This window comes from Neopsephotus bourkii, unplaced genomic scaffold (assembly GCF_033783945.1).
Source record: "Neopsephotus bourkii isolate Nb327-2 ecotype Australia unplaced genomic scaffold, CSIRO-AGI_Nbou_v1 NB_1760, whole genome shotgun sequence".
Lineage (NCBI taxonomy): Eukaryota > Metazoa > Chordata > Aves > Psittaciformes > Psittacidae > Neopsephotus > Neopsephotus bourkii.
In genome coordinates this window covers 1125303-1149074 of record NW_026902234.1, presented here as the reverse complement: position 1 = coordinate 1149074, position 23772 = coordinate 1125303, and the positions used below count along the sequence as shown (strand labels likewise).

General features: G+C 38.0%; 1 protein-coding gene across 1 annotated transcript in view; it reads right to left on the bottom strand.

The window, feature by feature from the left end:
• The window catches only part of OCA2 (OCA2 melanosomal transmembrane protein), a 189680-nt gene that overhangs the window by 81591 nt on the left and 84317 nt on the right, over positions 1–23772 (bottom strand). Inside the window, exons 14-17 of the mRNA XM_061377887.1 lie at positions 20857–20995; positions 12438–12570; positions 2610–2757; positions 347–404 (exon numbers count right to left, since the gene is read on the bottom strand). Of these exons, the coding sequence (XP_061233871.1) occupies positions 347–404; positions 2610–2757; positions 12438–12570; positions 20857–20995 (478 nt within the window). The remainder of the gene's footprint in view (positions 1–346; positions 405–2609; positions 2758–12437; positions 12571–20856; positions 20996–23772) is intronic.

The window sequence follows — 23772 nt, the reverse complement described above, 5'->3', positions numbered from 1 at the left end:
TGTCACGAACAGTGTATTACAGTATTCAGTACATCAGCAGGAGTGTACCCTATAATCACGCATCACGGTTATAAACAACCTCTTGACACCTTCTGAGTCTTTCTGACCAACAAAACACTGCTGATTCATTTACTGATTGTTTAAATTATATTTTTCTAAGGGACAAAAGTATAAAACCTAACAAAACCTCACAATGTGGCTTAGTAACCCCATCCCACTGAGAAGCCAGCCAGCTTGCCTGACAGCTTTTCTGCTATCCTGAAAGTTATTAATTTGCATTAGATTCAAAACACTCTGTGTAAAGGCATAGGTGCACACATACTGAGAAAAACTGTAGTCTACTTACTTTTTTCTGGAGTTCCTGAATATTTGTTTCCCAGTTTTTATCTTCTTGTGAAATTTGCCTGAAAGAAAAAGACACCTGCTTTTTTCCCAGAGTGAAATTAAAGCTTTGCCAAGAGGGCTGGAATAAATCCCTCTCATCACAAATAGATCAACTTTTCCCCCATATAGAGTAACTTGTGCCACAAAGGAATCATGGCCTTCTTACAGCCATCATCAAAATTTCCATGACTTAAGAGTCCACTTTTGTAACATGCTCCACTAATGCGCAAACTCTTTGGTTTATGAAGAGTGCCACAGGCTTGGAACGAGCTACCCTCCAGGGTATGGATCTCGGTATAGGATCTGGCTATATGCAATATGTAGTTCCCTTCACAGTTTCAGGAGCTGATGTGTACCCTGCTGCAATAAAACAAGGCTCACGTGCTAACATCCGAAAGTCAGAACACATGAATTTTACATTTGCATTTTATAATGAATTTTTATGATCCAAATATCATGTTACCAGCATAGTCAGCCCTCCAGCAAAAAGCCCTGACGTTTTTAGTTCAAGAGTGCTGATATTAATGCTAACAAATTTTTACATTGCTGTAAATGTACTGTGCTGCAGAAACCCTGATTTTTAGGTTTAAATATACAATTTTTATTTATACTTCAGAAGTGTCTTCTTTAAAGTGCTGTAAAGTCTAATAAACTGTTATAATCTTTCTAAAAGAAGGCAATCTTAACAGTCTTTTTTGTCTTTAAATTAATACTGTCACTGCATTCAAAGTACACAATACCAACAGCAAATGTGAACAACAAGTCATCATATTACAGAAATAGTTTAAGATAACATATTTGTATGGCCTTACTCATACTACCTATTTGACATGCTTATTAATTAAAAATATTCATTTCACTTTCAGTTTAGTCAATTCTATATTTTTAGACTATTTATCCCTTCTATTTTGAGTCATTAAATTCCATAGCATAACAAATGGTTTTGATGGAACATACACAAAATAATGTTAACATTTTTGTTAGTCCTAGTTTCAATAAACTTCTTTTCTATACCTAAACGGTTAGTTAAGTCTCCTGGATTCAGCAGTAGCAGTCATTTTTCTCCTTCTTAGTAGCTGGTGCAGCTCTGTGTTTTTTGACTTTTGGCCTGGGAGCAACACTGATAACACCAATTTTTTAGTGGTTGCTCAGTAACATTTACTCTGACCAAGGACTTTGTGAGTCTCATGCTCTGCCAGGGAGGAGGGGAAGCCGGGAGGAAGCAAAGACAGGGCACCTGACCCAAACTAGCCAAAGACGTATTCCATACCACAGCACGTCACGCCCAGTATGTGAACTGGGGGCAGTTACCCAGAAGGGCTAGGTCACTGCTTGGTCGGACTGGGTATCGGTCGGTGGGGGGCGAGCGGTTGTATTCTCTTCCCTTATTATTTCCCTTATCATTATTCTTATTGGTGGTGGCAGCAGTAGTGGTTTGTGTTATACCTTAGTTACTGGACTGTTCTTATTTCAACCCATGGGAGTTACATTCTTTTGATTCTCCTCCCTATCCCTCCAGGAGCCAGGGGGGAGGAAGGGTGGGGAGTGAGAGACAGACTGCGTCGTACTGAATTACCAGCTGGGTTTAAACCACGACATTATGTCTTCGTTCAGGTTCACACTGAAGATTTGATTATGAAATAATTTTAAAACTCAGCAATTCACTGGTAACATGTTTTTCAAACTCAAACAGTTCACTGAAGAACACTTTAATTTTTTGGTGAAAAAATAAAACAATGAAGTGTAGCATTTTACTACACTGAAGTCACTATTGCAAGGAAAAGCCTAAGGATGTATTTGTGATCTTTTCACATCAAAAACTACCTGAAATTTCTATGCCTTTAAAATCAGGTCATATTGATATATATTTTCCAGGTCTTCCAGTTTTGTCCTAGAATTCTTTGAGTTTTACTGAGGTTGAGGGTGGCTCTTCACATCTGCCCCAATACTCATCCAATCAAGAGACAAGAATATAGGTATTATCCTAGTGAAGATCCCTAAAAGCCTTCACTTCCAGCTCTGCCTAAAATTACCAGGTGTGAGTCCTTGGCTGGTTGAAGCAAACAGAAATATTAACCCTGACATTAGCAAAGCAACACTATGGTTCCTAGATGTAGACTGAGATGAGCAGGAGCCCCTACCAGTCCAAGAAACTGACTATGCCTGCAGCTTGTCTCCACTGAGGGTCAGAGCAGGGGAGGTGAGGCACGATGGTCACCACTCACCTATGAAACGTCCTCAGCTTCTTCTTCAGGAGCATCTCCAGAGTCAGCACCTTCTGCATCAGGAGGCATTTCACAGCAGTCTCCTCTCTGCTGGCTGGGTTAATGCGCTGTGCTGTCAGTCTCCAAACATAGATCTCATGTTTCAGTTCTAAAAAGAAGCAAAATCACTTATTTTAGAGCAAGTATAATGCATATGAAACTAGAGACACACAAAATATATGTAATGTGCTCAAAATCAGGTCGCAAAACTGTTAAATTTACTGGAATGGTTGCCCAAAAAATGAATGCTTTTACCGTTAATTTTGCAGAGCTGAAGGGAATGAAAAACAAATGGAAATTTTTCAAAATTTTAAAGGTTTCCTAAGAGGATTTAATTCTTAGGCACTGAAAACACAGCTACCATCACTTGTTGAAAGATATCTGGTCCTGTGCAGTTCAGACAAACTGATTAGCGCTTGCAGTCAGCCTCCAAAATCCTGTCAGGTTTTTCAACACTTTCTGATATTACTTTTTTCCCAGTATTGTAAAGGCCTTGAAGAATGACTGAAAACTGTCTGTTCCTGCTCAGGAAGAACTTTAGACCTTAGACTGGGCATGAAAAAAAAAAAAAAAAAAAAGGGAAAAGAGAAAAAAAAAAAAGCAAGAAAAAAGCAAGCTTTGGGTTTTCCAGGAAATCACTAAAGAAATAAGAGGAGAATATTCATTCAGAAACTGCACAAATGTTTCCTCCTGAAGCAACAGGATGTTGAATTTACTTCAGAAGAACATGTCCTTTTAAAATCAGAACAGTTGATACATCTTTTTATACTGTGACTACTGTTGTAGCAGTAATTTTATGAAAAGGTTTTCTAGTTAATACTACAGAATAGGGGATTTTTTCTTATTTCTCTTTTACGCACAGTCTTACCATGATAGCTCACTGTGGCTATCATGATAAGATAGGTGATCCATATGTATTGGTCATCGGTTTTGTTCTGAAGGAAATATAATACAGGACCCTGAGGTCAGTGAGAACAATGAACATAGCTAAAACCCTTTAGGCTTTTCTATATTTTTCCTGCTTCAGGTCTGCAAACCCATCCAGACAGCAACCCCTAGAGTCTGGAACATCTAGTATTTTATGACATGCTATGTTACGCATGGACAAGGGTTTAAGACAACTTTAAGATCTTACCAGTCACTTTGAATTATGTCTAGGGCAGCATAAATGCAGCATTTGGCTGCCCCTGAATGGAAAAGTCTCACACCCTTTTCCCCTGTGTCTATAAATTCCTGTCCCCTACTAGGTGGGGCCTAATGGTCATGTTACACCAGGGTGAGATCACTCCACTCACTTTTCCAGCAAAACCCAATCTGAAGAGTTCTCACAGAGTTACCTTTATGGCGGATAAGCCTACCATCCGATTTATCCTACCACTGCCAGATCTATTGCTAATAATTGAAATGGTACGTGTGTGGAATGTACCTTTCATGACAGTTTATCTTTATAAAACTTCTAAATTAACATTTAACTGCAACTGTAGTAGCAGTAGTTGAAGTGACAGAAGCAAAGTTTAGTACGCAGTAATCTGGAGTTAAAGAAGACAAGAGAGCTACAGCTCCATCAGGGAATTCAGCCCATTATGACACTAAAGTCTTTGTGAACATGGTACATTCATAAAGCCTGCAAGGAGCCACAGCAATATACCCAGCATTATTATTTCACACCAAAAAAAAAAAAAAAAAGGAAAAAAAAAAGTTTTTTCCTTTTTTTTTTTTTCCACAGAAAGTCCATTTCCAACAAGAAAATAACAGGTTTTAGATTAGATTTAGTATCAAATAAAGGATCAGCAAATAGGTAAACCCTATGCCACAGATATGACAGCCTGATCCACTGAAGTTAATGAAGTTTCAGCTACTGACCTGTGCTGTAACATTTTAGAGATTTTTGCATTTTAGCAAACGTTAAATTTCATATAAAAATGCTTATTATTTCTGTAATCTGACAATTAATAGTCAGATTAATTTTCACATAAAGTAATCATGCATTCCCTCCCACCTGACTGCCAATAACAAAGAAGACATCCTCAAAAACTGAGTATAATTAATTCCCAGTCTCAGAACCTGAAAAGGCCAGTCTCATTAATTGAAGATACTCAGAAGAGCATGACCAACCTTGATGAGATGAAAAGAATTATCATAAAATGACAATTCTTAACTTGCAAGTGCACTAAGTACATTAACTACCTTTTTGCAGGCAACACAGTTTGTACTGCTAGGCTGTGACTAATGACATATAAAGCGTGCTCCTGTGAAGGGGATGGTGTCTCCACATGTTTTTATAGCTTAACTCTTCAGTAAAGCAACTATGTTTCTTTGCTAACCTCTCAGATCAAGAATACTTCTGTTTAAAGTTAACTGAAAAGCAAATTAAGTACCGTTAATTCTAGCTTAGTCTAGTAATAGCAATATCCATAATTTTTAGTATTTTTTAAATCCCTGATTAATGCAATTAATCTTCTAAGCATCATTAGATGGTATTATCTCCATTTTAAAAGCACAGAAACTAAGTCAGAAAGGTGAAAACCAAGTATAGAAAGAATTCACTTTAAGGAATACTCCAGCTCAACAACTCATGCTTCAATCCTAGAGGCAGCACCCCTCAACAGGACACAAGCATAAGGCTCTCAATCTGAGGGGAAGGAAACAAAAAATGCCTGAAATGTTCTTGACTTTATTCTTTTGTGTAGTCCAGCTCATCAATAGTGGTTAAAGTTAAGCAGAGGCATAAATGTTGCAGGGTCTTCAAAACCACAACAAAACACGCTTTGCTTTTTTCAGCTAAATACTTGCAAAGGAATGCAAAAAATCTGCACAACTCTGCATAAAGTAATATAGAGCATTTATATAAGCTTTTCAACTCAGAGGCCAACAGCTGGAGCCCCATCTGATCACCAAGGCGCCTAATGCTGTTTCAGTTGCCTAGCATGGGATCGAGTCCATGGCACAGGATTTACAGGTCATCCTCATCCCTGTAGTAAAGCAGGTGGAGCCTGGCAGAAAACTGCAAACCTCAGAGGGCACCATACACCTAAGTCAGCTCCCAGGAATATTTTTCCAGGCAAGCTGGGGCAGGCTGCAGCAGCCCTAGGAGTTAGGCTGTTCAGAAAGCTGCAAAATAGTAAGTATTGTTCTCCTTCAAAATATAACTGGAATCTTCCCTTAAGGCACTTTGGGTTCCCCCCTATAATTTTAGCTACTGAAAGAATCTACAACACTACAAGCCTATTGCTGCATTTTATAAGTGAAAAGTAAATTTAATACCGCTATGATGGTCACATAACAGTCAGATAATCTGCAGATATTAAAGAGGATTAGAGCTCTTATAATATTTCAGAATGGTTGATAAAGACATACATTACTCTTCAACTGGTCTGCTCCTGAATGAGGGATGGGATTTCTCTCAGCTGTTTTCCCATCTCCAGGTAAGTCAGACTTAGAGCAACAAAGTTATTTCAGTCCTTGCGGGTTTGTCCCTTAGTTTCCTCTACTGAAATTCCCCATCTTTTCAAAGCAGGACTCTGAGAATCACACTATTCAGTTCTTTTATCCTGAGAATGGCACAGGGTCATGGGAAATCAAGGGTCAAGCATTTTAAGCATTTGATTATCTTATATTCCAGTGTAGCTTGTTTCAGAAATTTTTCATCAGGTTTGAAATCTTGGAAAGTAATTCTGATTTACTCACTTTCAGAAAGTTTTAATTTGAAACTGTCAGACACAAAAAAAAATTTAGCCGATGTTTTCCATTAAAGTGCAAGTCTCACAATTAAAAAAATATCTGTTCAATTAATTCTCCTCTGCTTAAAAATGAACAGATACATTCCAAACAACTACTGTTGCACCAAACATAGCTACTGATAAGGTCCTTTCAACACCAGGAAAAAAACCCCAAACCAATCCAATCCAATCCAATCCAATCCAAAACAAAGTGCCACAAGAAACCACTTACAAATGGTATTCCCAAAGACCTATTCAGGAAAAAAGAATCATGAAGAAAAAGAGCCTCAAGAGGACAACTCATAATCTGAAAGACAGTGTCTCATATAATGCTTTTAATAGGATAAAATAAAGAGCAAAATAATGAAGCACACTTCAGACTCACCATGTATTTAGCAACTGGTTTAAATGTAAAAATGGTGACTAATAAGTTTCGCTTATGGCAGGAATAATTTATAAATCTGTTAAGGTTACTTTTTTTTATTTGAAACATCATCACAATGAAAGCTCTCTGCAGCAAACAGATACAAAGTGTGTGTTAAATTAGCCTTAATGGTTCTCTTCAGTTCTGTATATCAGGAAGATCCTATGAGCTTCAATACCACCAGAGTAAAGCAAAAAATTTTGTCACAGCTTCATCAAAACACTTAATGAAAAGGCCAGGTCTTGTCAATCAGTGTATATCTATACAATCATTTCACACTTGTAGTATGTACCCAAAAATCAAAGGAGAGAAGTGCTATAAAAGAAACAGGAGGTATCACTTCCTCAGTTTTTACCTTCCATCGGTGTTTTTCCGGTACTAATTCCTTGCATGAAAAATGTGTATAAAAAATTGTGAAGTGCTGCTCTATTGATTCAAAATGCCACTGTATTATGTTTTCTTTCTGCATAAAGTAGGTAAAGTAATATTACAGTTGCCTTCTTTTGATGGCTATATTACCAACGCACTAGTCATATTTCCCTTATTCTGTAATGTCAAAATCCTATTTTTATAATCTGAAAACAAGAAAAGACAGATTGACATTTTCTTTTTTCCAAAAGGAATACTGCATCAACTCTAAAGCAGTTCAAAGGATTTACAGGTCTTTAAACATTAAATTATTTAAAAACCTTGAATCTGTGTAAAGTAAAAAACCTACACTTATTTTCATTGCTTCATTCATTTTTAATGATCAATTAAAACAGCTGTTCAAGGTGCAAATACTAAAAGACAGATTTCTGTTCTACATCTTTAAACATAAAACCATGACCCTCATGAATCCTGATATATTATCCAAAAAGGAGTATACACAGATTCTGCAGGGGCTGTAAGACTACCTGTTCCTTTCCTAAGAAATCTGCATCTTTTAGTTTAGCATGGTATCATGCACAGTAGGAGAGTTAAAATGTTAACTATTAAAAAACAAAAACTAAACCAAAACCAAACCAACACCAAGAACATGTTCTTCTTCCTCGTTGTTCTTTAAGATTTATAAAATGCTTCCCATATATTCCCATGATTTAGCATCTCAGGTGAAGCCAGTCAAGTGCAATGCATATTTCAAAATTACTATCCAGATTAAGTTTCAAGTTGAATGCTTGAAAATATCTTGAAATATTCCTTTCCTTGAACATTATTCTCTGTACAATCTGCCTGCTGGTTTCCTCACCTGAATGAACTTTCAAATGAGGACAGCCCACTATTTTTTTACATTAAATACCAATAATGCTTTTTGGGCCCTTAGAAACTATCTTTACATAGATACAGACACTCTTCATGACTGAGATTTGTTGATGTCTTTAATCCAGCTAGGTACTTGATATACTTCTCACTGATTCTAACAAGAAACTATTAACTGGTTCCTACAGTTACAAATAGGTTACTAACTAAAATAGGGCTAAGGACTCTCTGACCCCAAGCAAAACGCATGGCTATATAACACTTTACCTTCGGTGCCCCCTGTGCCCCTGTGGTGTCCTCGTGGTCCTGGATATTATTATCATCATTATTATTAGCCTTTTTCAGTTCAAACTGAAGCAACACTGAAGTTATTTTGCAAGCCATCACATTACTTCTTCCCCAGCACTAAACCAAAAGTTGTACATTATACTGCAGGGCATGGCAAGGCATGGCAGGGCATGGCAGGGCATGGCAAGGCATGAGGACATGCACCACTGTTAGAGAACACAGAGGCCATCAAGACATCCTATGCCCTGAGGAAACAACAAAGCTGTTAACCTTTTAAACATGACCACCTGTGATGAGGATCCATACATACCTCCAGGCAGGCATCTCAGAGCTGTGACAGGCAAAGGGGTTCACATGAACTAACAACAGCACTGAGCTATACCTTCTGTTCAGCTACAATTACAGTTGACAATACCTGTGCTTGGTCAATTGGCACAGAGGAAATGCCTGGAAACTCACCAGACATTAAATGCTAAACAAATTTTTCAATTTTACCTTATTTTCCTTCTTGACCATCCCCTTAGCTCTGCCATTCTTCTCATGGTTTCACACAGAACAAGGACCAATGTGAGCAGTCCGTACTCAAAGGAACAGAACAATGCCTGGACATCTTTCAGGCAGCACAATCCTGTTGGTTGTACATGTCTCACAATCCTCAATTATCACTCCCTTACTTCTTTCCTCTTCTAGACTTTACCTTTTCACTACTGGTTTTGTACCTCTTTTCCCTCCCCTCCTTCTCTCTTTTTCATTTCTCTTAGAGAAGCAGCTGTAAAGCTCCACATGGAAGAAAGATATTTGCCTACTCATCTGCTTGCCACATTTCACACTGTGAGAAAGAGCACTGTGTTTTTCCCATATTAAACACTTTACACATGACTATGATTAATTAGAAAATTCCTTCTGTTGTCAACTTTCCATGCTGACTATCATACTACCATAGCAGTACTTTCCCAGCTGCTGAAGTGAGCCACACCAGCAGGAATAATGGCAAAACAATATATTGTTAACACTTAAGGGAAACAAAAACTTTGGTTTCAAGCTTTTACTTTTTTTTGGGGGGGAGGGGGGGGAAGGGGGTGTGGAAGCAAGTTTAATTCCTGTTACATTCATATATTATTATTTCCCCTTAGATATCCTTTTAGGAAACTATATATATACAGTTTTTAAACCTTCTCAGCTTTCTACCCTAACCCTACTATCTTTTTCTCCATCACACAAAACAAGGTGAAGCTTTATCTGCTGAAAGTCACACTCAAAAAAGGCCTTAAAATTTCCCTTAATTTTTTAAAGGCATTTGATTTTCTCTCTCACAGCTGAGTTCTTCAGACTCTTTTTACTTTTGTAATATGCCCTGCTTCAAGCCACTGCAAGTAGATGGTAGCTTCTGGGGAAGGAACATGGGTTTTTTCTGCTGCACAGGTGCCGCAGCTCAGTCTGAAAGGTAATAATTTAAGGACACCGGTAGCACACAGCATTGAAATTAATCTGCCAATGTATTTTCAGAAGAACAGCATGGTCCGTTCTTAAAATTAGTGCTTATTCATTCTCAATAATACATGTAGCCTAAAACAACAGAAAAAATCCTAAAGCACATGGCATACAGGGAGAAATCTGGGGAGTATAATAATATACCAATTAGGTCTCACATATCTTGTTTAATTGCTAATTGGGGGCAGGGTGAGGGAAGGCTGGTATTCAGTTGATTAAAGCAGCTGCTTCAAACAAGCCATTTGAAGTTATCACAGAATCATTGCAACCTGAGACAGAAGGACCCCTGAAAGCACCTTGGAGCACATTTTGCAAATCCAAACCACAACAGCTACCTACTAATGGAGCAGTGTTGGTGGCTTTCTCTTCCCCTTTCACAGAAAGTTTCAATAGAGTAGCTCTTGAGCATTTGCTCTGATTGAACTGCTACTGATCAGCTTTGCAGCAATGGGCAAGCAGCTGATTATAACACATGGTATGCTGATTAGGAGACTGCTATATGTGAACATACTAAGCTGCAAGTAACAGATTACCAAAAGATGAACTGAGAGAAATATGCTAGCTAGTGTTTCATTAGTACAGTGTTTAACTGGCAGAAATATTACGTCAGTGAGTAAATTGTACTATTCATATTAATAAAAGAAAAAAAGTTATGCATGCTTGATTTCTTAGAAATCCAAAATATTTTAAAAATTTATAGATGAAAGAAAAAAGAAAGATCTATTTTCCAAAGTATGTATTCACAAAATAATTTCATTACGTCAGGACATCGGTGGGTGGTGAGTGGTTGTATTCTCTTCCTTTGTTATTTCCCTTATTACTGTTGGTAGCAGCAGTGGTTTGTGTTATACCTTAGTTACTGGACTACTCTTATCTCAACCCATGGGAGCTACATTCTTTCGATTGTCCTTCCCATCTCTCCAGGAGCAGGGGGGAGGAAGGGGGGGAATAAGAGAGAGACTGCATGGTTCTGAGTTACAGCTGGGCTTAAACCACGGCACTCCCCAGCAAAAAGATAATTCCCGTCCAAGGATGATCTTTTCCCCCAAAGATTCTCATTCTTGAGCACTGTGTAGAACAGGTAGCAATTTGCTCTGTATTTACATTTTGATACAGTCACAGAATGGTTTGGGTTAGAAGGAACCTTTAAAGGTCATCTAGTCCAACCCCCCTGCAATGAGCAGGGACATTTTCAACTACATCAGGTTGCTCAGAGACCCATCCAGCCTAACCTTGAATGTTTCCAGGGATGGGGCATCTATTATCTCTCTGGGAAACCTGTTTCAGTGGTTCACCACCCTCATCCTTGTACCTACTCTGAATCTATCCTCTTTTTGTTTAAAACCATTACCCCTATTTTATCACTACAGGTCCTGCTAAAAAGTCTGTCCTCATCTTTCTTTTAAGCCTCCTTTATGTACTGAAAGGCTGCTCTAAGGTCTCCCCAGAGCCTTCTCTTCTCCAGGCAAAACAATACCAATTCTCTGACTGTCCTCACAGGAGATGTATTCCACCCCTGTTATCTGTGTGGCCCTCCTCTGGACTCACTCCAACAGGTCCATGTCTTTCTTGTGCTGAGGACCCCAGAGCTGAGCACAGTACTCCATGTGGGGTCTCACAAGAGTGGAGTAGAGAGGCAGAATCACCTCCCTCAACCTGCTTGCCACACTGCTTTTTATTGAGCCCAGGATACAGTTGGCCGTCTGGTCTGTGAGCAAACATTGCTGGCTCATTATGAGCTTCTAGGGCACCATGAAGAAGAGAATGAGCAATAGGAAGTTGAGCTAATTACCTAGCTGTCCAGATTATGCATTTTAGTGGCACAAAGCTCGCTAACAAATTATAATGAATTATTTCCTGCCTCATAAAGAAATTGTGAACATTTGGGGTTAATGTTACATTTCACCACTTGAACAGAAGCCTAAGAGCAAAGATAAATACTTCAACTGCATAGAAAAGCATAAAAGCATGAAGGCAAAAAGGGACTAACATAGTCAACAGCCATTGAAACAGGTTTAGAAAGGCTTTTAGGTGAGGTGAGAAACCTAAAAGACATAGATTTTTTCCGACTGAATTATAAAAATTTTACACCGGGGAATTTTAGAATTGGAAGAGCCACAGTGGCAAGCTGGAGAGAACTTAGAAAGTTCTGCTCTTGAGGAAATGTCCTTCAGGTACCACAGACCAGGAAAAGAATGCTGAAAAAATCCAGTGGAGGAAAACCAGCAGAGAGGCACACTATGCCTGTCATAAGGGAAACCTGAGATAGTTCTAAAGCCAGGTTGTGAACTCAGCACCTTGAGCAGATGTTATCTGTTGTGATACAGAACACACCGGTATTCAAGCCTATGGCTATAAATTATGTACAATATCCTCATAAATTTTGAAAGTTCTTAATAATTCATGTCAACACATCAACCTTAGCATCACAAAAACATCCGTTTCTAGAAGTCAGAAAATATCATGCCTAAAAATGAGATCTAAATTATTAGTCAAAAATATTATGTTCAGAGACTGCAGGAGAGCAGGCACTTTCAGCTGAGGACAACACTGTAATAGGCACTATTCAGTTTCTATTTAGCACATTCAGGGTAGTGATAATAAAATTTTTTTCACACTCCAACTTACCGACAATTTCACTTGGTTCCTTATTGTAAAGTTTTTTGTTCCAGTAAAGAAGTCTGAGGAAAGGAAAGGAGACCAGAACAACAAGGCAGATGCCAACAAACATATGACCTGTGAAGGCTGCAAAATCCAATCCCTGGAAATAAAAATGAAAGCCTAAATTAAAAAACAGTTGTTTCTCTATATTTCCTACAGGGAAAAGTATTCAACTATATGTACTTTAGCAATCAATAATAAATATAAAGCAATAAGGTAAGTTCCAAGTCAGTAGAAACTGTATTTCATCTGTTTCAAGGAGACAAGCCACATTACAATTTAATTCAGAAAACTAAAATATAGCATTACGAGTTATTCTGAAATACATTTAGTCTTCCTTACATGGGTAGACAATCCCATACTGAATAATTAACTTTCACTTTTCACTTAAATCACTGCAAATTCATTTTAAAACACACTGAATTGCAGAAATAGTTAAACTTTTATGACCATCTTTTGTTTTAGACTGACAACAACATGGATTTTTACAATAATTCTATTATTGTATAATTCTAAACACTTCACAACCATGCTTTGAGTAAGATGTTGGACTAGATGACCTCCAAGGCCCCTTTCAACTGAATTGTTCCATGATACCATATTACACACACTGTAGTGGATCAGGGTTAGCCTTTGGGCTGGGATTTTCTGAAATCTCAGCTAGTCCTGACTAGCCTGTCCAAAAGAAGCTGTCCATGAAGCTCCAAGGGGAATCACATCTAAGTGATACCTCTGTGTCAAGGAACTGTCTTATATAGAGCAAAGTGTTGTCTGAATCAGTCATCCCAGGAGAGCAGATCTTTGACAGTTGGAAGAAAGCATGGTCCAAGCCCTGGATAGCTCAGGTTGTCCAAACTGAATTTTCAAAGAATGCACTGGTTTCCCAGAGACTCTAGAAAGTCATGGGATCTCCCTGTGCCACAACTCTTATGTCTCTGTAATGACTTGTCTTCTACCAAATACCTGTGTGCTACCTATACACCCTTTGAAATGTCAACACATATTGAAAACAGCTTCCCATGCAGCATCAGATGATACCCCTCCTGTGTGTTAAGACTATTGGGGACTTAATACCTTAAATGTGTGTTCTTTTATATTGTCTCCTACTGAAAGAATTTATGTAGAAATGTCTCAGCTAAAATGTCTCTAGTCCAAAAAAGAAAATAAATAAGTGAATAAATTTTCACTCTATTGCACCCCAGGGCATAATAAAATAACACACAACACAAGAAACTGATTAAAGTCATAAAGAACTTTTGTAGACAGGTAAAGATTAATGATTATTTGCAAAAAAATCCATAGTTTGCAGGCACTTAAGTAAATCTCAAACCATAAATATGCAGACAGAGGGTTAGAATTTGGTATTATTAAAAAAACAGGTTTCCGTTTCATGAGCTAAAGAAAATCATCCTTAGTTGCTACTTAACAGTAAATTCCTTGCCTCTTCTACTCTCCAGCCACTAAAAGGTGAAGCTGTGTACCAGTTCATTCACTGACCTTTCATTATAACTCAGCTACTGCCATTTCTTTTATGCAAGTACAAAGAAGACTTTTCAAGAGCTGGAATAAGATTATTTTAAGAATTGGACAGAAAAAGATGGTACCACAAAGGAAAATAATATACTTTCATCCAGTTTGCCTAGATAATAGGTCAGCCAGTCAAATGTCTGACATCTCTGCAAGACAGACTTTACAAGCTAATTTTTATAAGTGCTCAGAAAGATTGGCTTCTGGGCATCAAGTCAAGAATCAGAGCTACAGAAGACGTTTCTATGAGGGGTGAAATCAACATTCATAGCTCTAGCAATTTACAAATAGCAGTGAGAAAAAAAAATATTTTGCAAAGGCTCAATGTTTCTAAGACCTGCTACTAAAGTATTATAAAGTCCATATTCCCCATGTCTGTTTCCTTAATCACAGCCATTTAAAATTGATAATAAATCTAATTTATACATGGGTTGCCTCTAAGATTATACACAAAAAGAAAAGTCACAATATTTTGGCCAGAAAAAAAAAACAGAATACTTGAAATCAAGTTGAACTGGCCTTGGTTCAGAAATCTTTCAAGTATTGACAGTGTGCCATTAAATAGTTCAGGAAGTACACAAAATAAACATTCAGTTTTCTTTGGTCTCTAAAATAGCCTAATGAGAGGTAGGAAGCTGAAAGGAACTGAGCTGTTAAAAACACTGAAGCTACATCAAAATAGCAAAATCTGCCTAAATCTGCCTGGAAATAAAACAACCAAGAAGCCCAAACTAGGAAACAGCTGGCTGAAGAGCAATAAAGTAATTAGAGGTGGTCAGAATATATATCAAACCAGAATTATCAGAATGAGGAAAATTACTTTAAAACACTCAACCTACTCCTGCAAAAAGCAATGGATATGAAGCTTTTCTTGGGCTGGCAGGAGTGTGCCCACATCATGAATAAGGATGCCAGCAGAGTGTATCAGAAGAAATTCTCTGCAGAGATATTCGGGCATAAAGATAACTGCTATTGTACAAAATAAAAAAGACAAATAGGAAGCCAAAGAATCCTTGAAAATGCTCAAGTTTAAATATGTAATGTCTCCATCACAGGTCGACGGAACTTGAATTTAAGGACGTGGCTCTTTGCAAACGAATGTAAAGATTTATGAAGTCACTTAGCTGTACATTTTGAATATCACATCAACAGCTGTGGTTTGTTACTGAAATGCCACAATGCAGAAGCCTCTCAAACAAAAAATACAGCACAAGAATGTGTCACTTGAAACCAACAAAACTAATTTCTCTACAAAAGGAAAATCACATCAACCTAGAAGGAAAACTAAAATGCTGGAGTTAAGAAGGAGGTTTTAGGTCTGACTGATAATTTAAAGGACTTCAAATGAAAAGGAGATCACAATACTCTTAAGAGAAAAAAAAAAAACAGGATTAGCACAGCTTTGCGACATAAGAACTGACATAGATGAGCCCTAAAAGTGGTTTACAGTCACTGTCAGAAGACAAAAATTTGTTAACTAGATTTTTTGGCATCCTATCTAGGAACTTACCCAAAGTTTCCAAAGAGAGTAGCTAGGTTACTTTCTTTGAATATCTCAGGAGTTTGTTAAACTTCATAATACCACGCCATTGACTTTTCTAATTTCTGAGGTCTTTGGGGAAAATATGCTGCTCCGCTGCTAATGCAGAGCAACTTTTCAATTCCACTGAAATAGTTTCCTAACAAGGACTGTGCTTATTTCAGGAAAGAGCTGTGATAGTGCAAGGATTCAATTCTCTTCCCATCCCTTGCTCCTGACTTTCCTCCCCATTACCTCCTTGCACTGGACTACATGAGCCAGTGAGAGAAAATGCATCCTGACAATCGCTAGCCTTGGACAACTGGTACCCCACAGCCATGAGGAGATTGAGGACAACCAAGTGCACTCCTTTTTATGGCTGATATCAGAAGGGATCCCAGTGAAATACAGACCACCACCCACCTGATGCTTTGGCCTGGCTGCTGAGCACCAGCCTTTCTGCGGCACATAGAGTATGTTTTCAGGGAAGCAGAAAGCGAATTGCACACTAGATATTGTCAGGTAGCTAGCAGTCTACTAGCAGCCTCTGGAAAACTTTAAGAGAATAAACAGTTCACATTGTACCAGAGATACAGCAGAGGATGCCAAAATAGTGTCACAGTTACCTCACCAATTGCTCCTATTCCCCTTCCCACACCCTAGAAAGGGCATGTAACACCTCCGCAGCTCCTACATTCTTACCCTTTGTGGCTGTGGATAGCACATTTTATACCTCCTGAGTCCTCTGCACTGCTGGAGCCAGGATTCAGCATTGTGAAAACATAGTAAAGTGCTCCACATGTCTGCTGCATACAACAAAATGTCATTTTCATAAAGGTTTATTTTCCCTGCACAATAGACTGAAATAGAATTGACATGCACAATAGGCAAGAAACACTTTACTCCCAGGAGATTTCAATCCATCTGATAAATACAATACATGCTTCAAATGTCCCTTACTTGAGGCTATGCTGATTTTGTTAAATTTCTCCCATTTCCCAGTCAACAGAAAACCTAAGGATTCTGTTTTAGCAAGACAGCAGTCTAAAGGTTCCACTGCCTACAGATTCAGGACTTAAACAGAATGGGCATCTTCCCTTGGTTTATAGTTTTAAATTGAAAGTCAAATACATCAATTTCATATTAGGAGGAAGTACCACACTGTTTTGCTAAAACACTAACTTTCTATCATCATTATTTATTTCTTTTTATTGCTTTTGGAAGTGTAAAGTTAACTTCTAGTAATTCAGATCTTTCCAGAAGGAATCTGCCATTTTAGGGCAAAGAGAAAGCAAAAAATTACAGCTAGGTGCAGTAATTCAGGGAGTAGCAAATACTTTGGTTCTAGCCAGAATGTATTTCACTTAATATTTTAAAACTCATAAAATGAGGAAGAGGAAGAGTAATTTATTATTTCTACATTGGGTTTAAGCATCCTTTCTAGCTGAGTACCTGGGATCTACTTTGTCTTAGGGGAAAAGCTCATGATGTCTCAGCCAGAAATCACTGATGGTCTAACACAGTTACATGAAGATAATGCTTGTCCTAGACACCCACAAACCTCCTTTTTTATCTTGCTTACCACATGCAGAGATGGGAAAAAAAATCAGAAATCAGCCATAAAGACATAATTTTTATTTCAAATACCTTACCTAGGATTTATTTTTTTCTTGAGAAAAGGGATCAATGAAACATCGATATAAAAGGGTAGTTTTAACTATTCTTAAGCTTGAATCCAGCAAACTCAACAATAATAATTGCCCAATAAAGTATGAGAGTCCATTTCACAATCTTCCAGTGCTTGAAAAACCTTTATAGATCCATATATGGGATTTTCTGTCTACTGTTTTTCAGAATTTCCTACATACTACAACTTCTCATGAAATATAATCAACTAACATCTCATCATACGAAATATCAGCATGAAGTCTCTGAAAAACAGAACAGGAAAACCTGAAGGCTGTCATTTCCCAGGAAATTCCTGTTAAATGACAGGAATAACTCTATGAGTGTAATACTGAAACCCCAAAATCCTCAGCAAATGTCAGATTAAAAGTACAAGCTTTATCACATGCTAACAAAGACAATAAATAAGAGGATATAATCCAGTGGCTAGCACATGCAAAACTGCCTTTGCTCTTAGCATTATATCTTTTAGGCAGATTAAAGCTAGATGCTCTAGTATACACTGTTTTCACACCATCATTTTGCTCTGGAGACCTATTCACCATCCATTCTCTAAAGAACTTGTAATCACAGCCTAAACTTAGAGCACAAGCTGTTTCTGACTTCAAAGGTGTGACTGTAGATACTTGTGAAGTTCCCAAACGTAGAGAACTTAATGTTCAACTTTCTGAAAACAATGACCATTTCAAAATGGTTTGTGCCCTCCTGTGCACATAAAAATGGAGTTCCCAAAATCTGAAGCATATATCTCTTCAAGAAAAAATTGTGTTTTTGCTAACAATGGCCACTCAGTAGTGGCACTCTGAAGATAATAAAAAATTAAAGCATGATCTGTATTCACTGAAAGATTTTTCATTTGCTCTTTATGAAAACTCTTATTTGCCTTCCCGAAATCACAACATAAATGCTATTTAGTGAAACTTTTTCCAATCCCAAGAACAAGCAAGAGTACAACAAATCTTCCTGTCCTCGTATGCAAATGTTCCACTGATTCTAGGCATGATTGGCAGAATATGTCATCATTATAAATTAACCAGTACTACAAATGAAAAGATCTTTTTGGCATCCATTGCATCTTAAGACAAATAAACAGAATTACCCTTACATTTTAATGAGTAAACTGTAACATAAAGCTTATTTATTCAAATATAGTTTACATAAAATATTCTTAATATGACATGAGTTTTCCCCAGAACCTAGGGAGAAAAATCTCTCCAGCACTACAAGGAATTAAGCATTTCTAGTACTAAAACCCACTGCAAAAGACACTTAAAAAAAAGTTACTTGGTATAAATGTAGCAGAGACACCGTACACACTTCAGAGGCAGATTTACAGTTGATCACATAACCTTTCCTCACAGCAACCTTTGCTAGAAGTAGTTACCAAGACAAGATAACAATGTCTATGTTTTGTCTTCTGCACAAAAGAGAGCATGCTGGAGCAGGTGGACGAATTAAGAATTGAGCTATTAGTTCAACAGTGCAGGCTGTAAGAGGCCAGATGGTCCAGCTACCTCCTTGCCCTCCCTCTTGGCTTTATCCAGTTACTCCTGCCAGAGCTCTCACCAGGAAATCTTCTTTAAAGGGAGTGAGTTCTAAGCAGTGAGGACATAAGCCAGTCCATGCCACTCAGCCTCAGAGCCAAGGATAGGTCTCTGACCATAGACTGTGATCTATATAAAGATATTTATATAGATAGATATAACAGTTGAGAATATAGGAAAATAACAGTACAAGTCCCATGGTCCTGTGTTAAATATGATCAATGTTCTTACATCCTGATGCAGCAAAAGATGTGAAAACAATCCAGAGTGAAAACATTTGGAAAGTTTTTGTGCTTGTTTCAAATACTGAATTTGCTATAATGTCACATTTCTATGGTATTTATACATCTATGTCCTCCTAAAATTATCAATATCTTATTCAAGAGAAATGTAAAATTGTTTCCTTTCAATGTGATTACTTAATTGCTTCCCATGTTTATAGCCACTTCTAAAGGTTCTACAAAGATGATGAGTTTCTGAGTAGTTAGGAAAATGACCTGCGTGGCAGGTGCTAATTATTCTCATTTAGAAAAGAAGTTTTAAATAGTTGCACAGATTTCATATTTAAAATGTAAAATTTAGCTATCAAATCCACAGCCATGAATATTACAGAGTCTCCAAAGTCATCATCTGAACAAACTAATTGCAGCACATTTCAAATATTTTGAAGGTAAACATTCAGTTTATTAAATGCTATGAACTTTCAAAGACATTTTCCAACCTGGACAGTACTTAATTAATTTGAATGTATTCAGTTAATTGGAAGAGATGCTTTTTTGGTACAGCAAAACGTAATTCACTCCAAACTAAAAAAGAAAAAAATGTTTGGTTTGTACTATAGTTCCCTCATCCCACTTGCACAGGTATTTTCACACTAGCACATACACTACTTTGAATTCCTTTAGATTTATCTACTTTGGGGGTTTATGACAGCTGGCCAAACCAGAAAACATGGGCTTGGTATCCCTACAAATGCTCATGTTACCTTACAGCCCCTTCAGTGGTGCTGCTTGGTGGGGGTGTGGGTAGGAGGGCTAGGAGAACAGAGCTGCCCCTTGCATCCCAGGAGTTGCTGCCCCTTGCATCCTGAGCAGACTGCCTCCCTGCTACCCCCAGTACACCAGAGGCAGGTGATGTGCCAAAAGATACTGGGGAGCACAGTGTCAGAGGCAGATATGGGATTGGATGCCCTCCTGTTCAAGGGTGACAGGGATAGCTGAAAGCTTGGAGAACTCACACATCAGCTCCATCCAGAAGATGAAGGCTGCAAACATGAACACCCGCCAGCATTGGCATTGCCTGTCCACAGGGCAGAGAGGGCCATGTGGATGGGAGGAGATGGTGGAACCAGGACAATCTCTCTAGCAAGTGGGTGGAACCAGGGGAGTCACTCGAGCAGGTGTCTGGAGTCCTGCAGTCCCATCCACCAGCCACCCAACAAAATGAAAGAAAGAAAAGCCGAGTATTGGAAGTTAAGATCTGTCACTGCAGCCTGGGTATACCAGAATGTTGGCAGGAGGTGCTGCATGGGAGGAGCGTCCACTCTCCTTTTACCCACCGCATCCCTTTGGGCTGCAGCTGAAGGACAAAGTCTCTTGCAGCAAAGTCTACAGGGCCAGCACAGCTCCACATTGTGGGGTTTTGTGTATGTACAATTAATTCTAGTTTGAAATCTCTGAAGAGAAATCAAATTGTCCTATTATTTTTAACTTCTGAGAGAAAGTCTATTCTGAAAAAAGTTTGGATTTTCATCTTCATTTTTACCTTTTTCTTTTTTTTTCTTTTTTTTCCAACTTGCTGCCCTTTCTTTACAGCCCTCCATTGTTTTGCTTCTTTATTCACTTTGCCATTGACAAGGAAATCCTCCACACCATCACCACAAAAAAGGAAACTGGTATTCTTAGTCCATATCAAAAAGTCTCTTCTTCATTGCAATTTTTGTCTCCAAAATATAACTCTGTTCTGCCTGATTGTCATACTAAGAAATAGCACAGCAGAAAAAGCAGATTATGTTCTGTTTATTTTGCTGTCTGGGGTAAGAGAAGTTTTAACACTGAGTAAGTCAACATTTGCACTTAATTTTAGTAGCCAAACAGCTTTCAGTACATACCTTTTTTCTCAGCTCCCGCTTTGAAACAATAATCACATTTGGAGGATCCCCAACAGCTGTGGCAGCCCCCCCAATGTTTGTGAAGATTACTTCTGCAATCAGGACATGCCTAGGATCAAGATTGAGTACCTCACAGAGCCTGTGGTATAAAGAGAATGAAATTAACCTCTCAGCCTAAGACTGAAGTACCTTAAACATTATAAATTATATAAAATTACAATTAAATAAATTATAAAATTTATAAAATACAGTAATTTCACTGAAAATTTGCAGGATCTTAAATGTAATATCTACATGTGTATATGTTGCTAAAGCTTTAATTGTTCTACATTATATGTGCTACAATAATTATAGTAATATAAATGCAAAAAATCTAGATTTTTTTTAACCTTTATAACTCAATAATTAAAAAAGCATTTCACTAAAAATAATGAACTATTAAGAAAGTCGGAGTGCACAGAAAGTAGCATTTCAAATTTTCAGCACCATACAGTTTTTTAAACCATGTCCCCAGACTACACTGACCTATGGAAAATTATTCTGGGCAACCACAGGCTCTTTACTCAGCCTCAGTTATTAGCTTTCTTGTGCGAAGCAGGGGTAGGGGATTACACAGGCTTCCTGTTAGCCATGAATCATGTATTAAAGACCTTAGCTTTCAGCCTAGGTTTATCTGATTTATTCTGTTCTTACTTTCCCCCTTCTCTAAAGCTTGATCATGAGTACTTCTGTTTGTCATGCAACAAGAGTAGAAAATACAGATTCCTCATTATTAAAAAAAATCTCAAAATGTTTTCAGCTGTTTAGAAATATTTAATGCTTCTTTAGTCAGATGCTTCTTCAGTAAGAAAAAGTGAAATGCTCTTTAAATAAGAAGCTTCTAAAAGTGCCATAGCAAATACTGCGATTGATTCAGTAACCTCATGATCCATTTAAAGTCAGAGCTCACTTACACACAGTAATCTTCACACAGATTACTTCAACTCACACAAATTACATTTATGCAGGGATCCACACAATCTGCTCAATTGTGAAGTACATTTGGCTATAAACTTGGACCGTGGTTTTAAAGGCTGAAAGTTACGGTCACAAGCACTTTGGAATAAGGGATTGACTGCTTTCCTGCTCATGGCTTATCAGAATGTTGCTCCAGTGTGTAAAGATGGAGGCCACGCTTGAATTATTGCCCCATCTACCTCATACAGGATGCGGGGAAGTGTAGGCAGCAAGAATGCTTTCCCAGGATTGCTTTCACTGTAGTGCTGTCACACATTCCCCTGAAGGAAGAGTAGAGCTTCACTGTTCAGTCTAAGTCTGTATTATTAAAACCTATATTTGAAAGAGAAGTGTATATTGCACAAAAGCTCAACTTGATACTCTGTTGTGACTCAACTGCAGCCAACAACTAAGCCCCTCACAGCTGGGCTGTCATTTCACCCTGGTGGGATGGCGAAGAGAATCTGAAGTTTAAAAGTGAAAAAACTTCTGTGTTGAGATAAAGACAGTTAACAGGTAAAGCAAAAGCCCTTCATGCAAGAAAAGCAAACCAAGGAATTAATTCGCCACTTCCCATGGGCAGGCAGGTGTTCAGCCATGTACAGGAAAGCAGGGCTACATCACCCTTAGCAGTTACTTGGGAAGACAAACACCATCACTCCAAACATCTTCCCTTCCTTTTTATTTCCCCAGGTGTATGTGCTGAATATGCTGCCATATGTTATAGGATATTTCTAGAGTCAGTTGGGGTCAGCTGTCCTGGCTGTGCCCCCTCTCAGCTCCTTGTACACCCCCCACCTACTCGCTGGTGGGGTGAGCAGCAGAAAAGGCCTTGGCTCTGTGTAGGCACTGCTCAGCAGTAATGGAATCATCCCTGTGTTATCAACACTGTTTCCAGCACAAATCCAAAATATAGCCCTATGCCAGCTGCTGTGAAGGAAATTAACTCTACCCCAGCCAAAGCCAGCACATTACTTAGGCTGTCAACAACAGAGTCAATTTAAAGCTCAGAAAAAACAGTCAGATGACACATATGTCAGCACACAGAATCTCCAGGAAAAGAAGAAAAAAAAAAAAACTACGCAAAAATACACTATTTCTCCAAAAGCATAAAATTATGCAGTTAAAGGGTACTTTGTAGTATAACTGGACCAATTGCATCAGTTGTGGCATAAGACTGTAGTTGTAGTTGCAATTCTAACATCATCACTCCTTGATTTCTGATGTTTCAAAATAGAACCTTAGCTTCTTTTAATGATTCTTTCTTTTTTATGAACTTAGTGATAGCTTGAAGAACCTCTGACGTATGCCAAGAAAGGTCAAGCCCAAAGTATAAAATCATCAGAATGTGTTAGCTATAGAGCAGGATCAAACTTCTGTTTAATTACCCTGGTTGTATAATTCCCATGTAAAAAACTATCAGCCTTTTCTAGCTCCAAACAACAAAGTATCTTGAAAATAAACTACAGCTAAAAAGGGGTAGTTATTAATTTTTTTTATCATCTTACTACAAAATGCAGAGTGTAACAAGTATTATGCTTTATGCCTTATCTATGGAAATAAAAATCCTTATATTAACCGAGTCAGTAGGATTTTCTGCAAGCTTTATCTCCATGGCAATGACAGCACAGTGCAACGCAGTGAAGCTGCAGACAAGGACTGAAGACAATGGCAGTAAGATAAAAAACAAAAAAAATTACCTCCAGCATGAAGCTTTTAGAAATGGGCAATTACTTGGCTTTACTAGGCAAGAAAAAATTTTGTTCTGGCTTTGATAGTGATTCAAATAAAAATGCTACCCACATAGAGTTTCCCCTTCTTTAGTGTTACAAACCTATTTAGTATAAAACTAAAGTATTTGGGGTACATTTAGTATAAAACTTTAGTACTTAAAGGGTGGCTACAAAGACAAAGATGCTT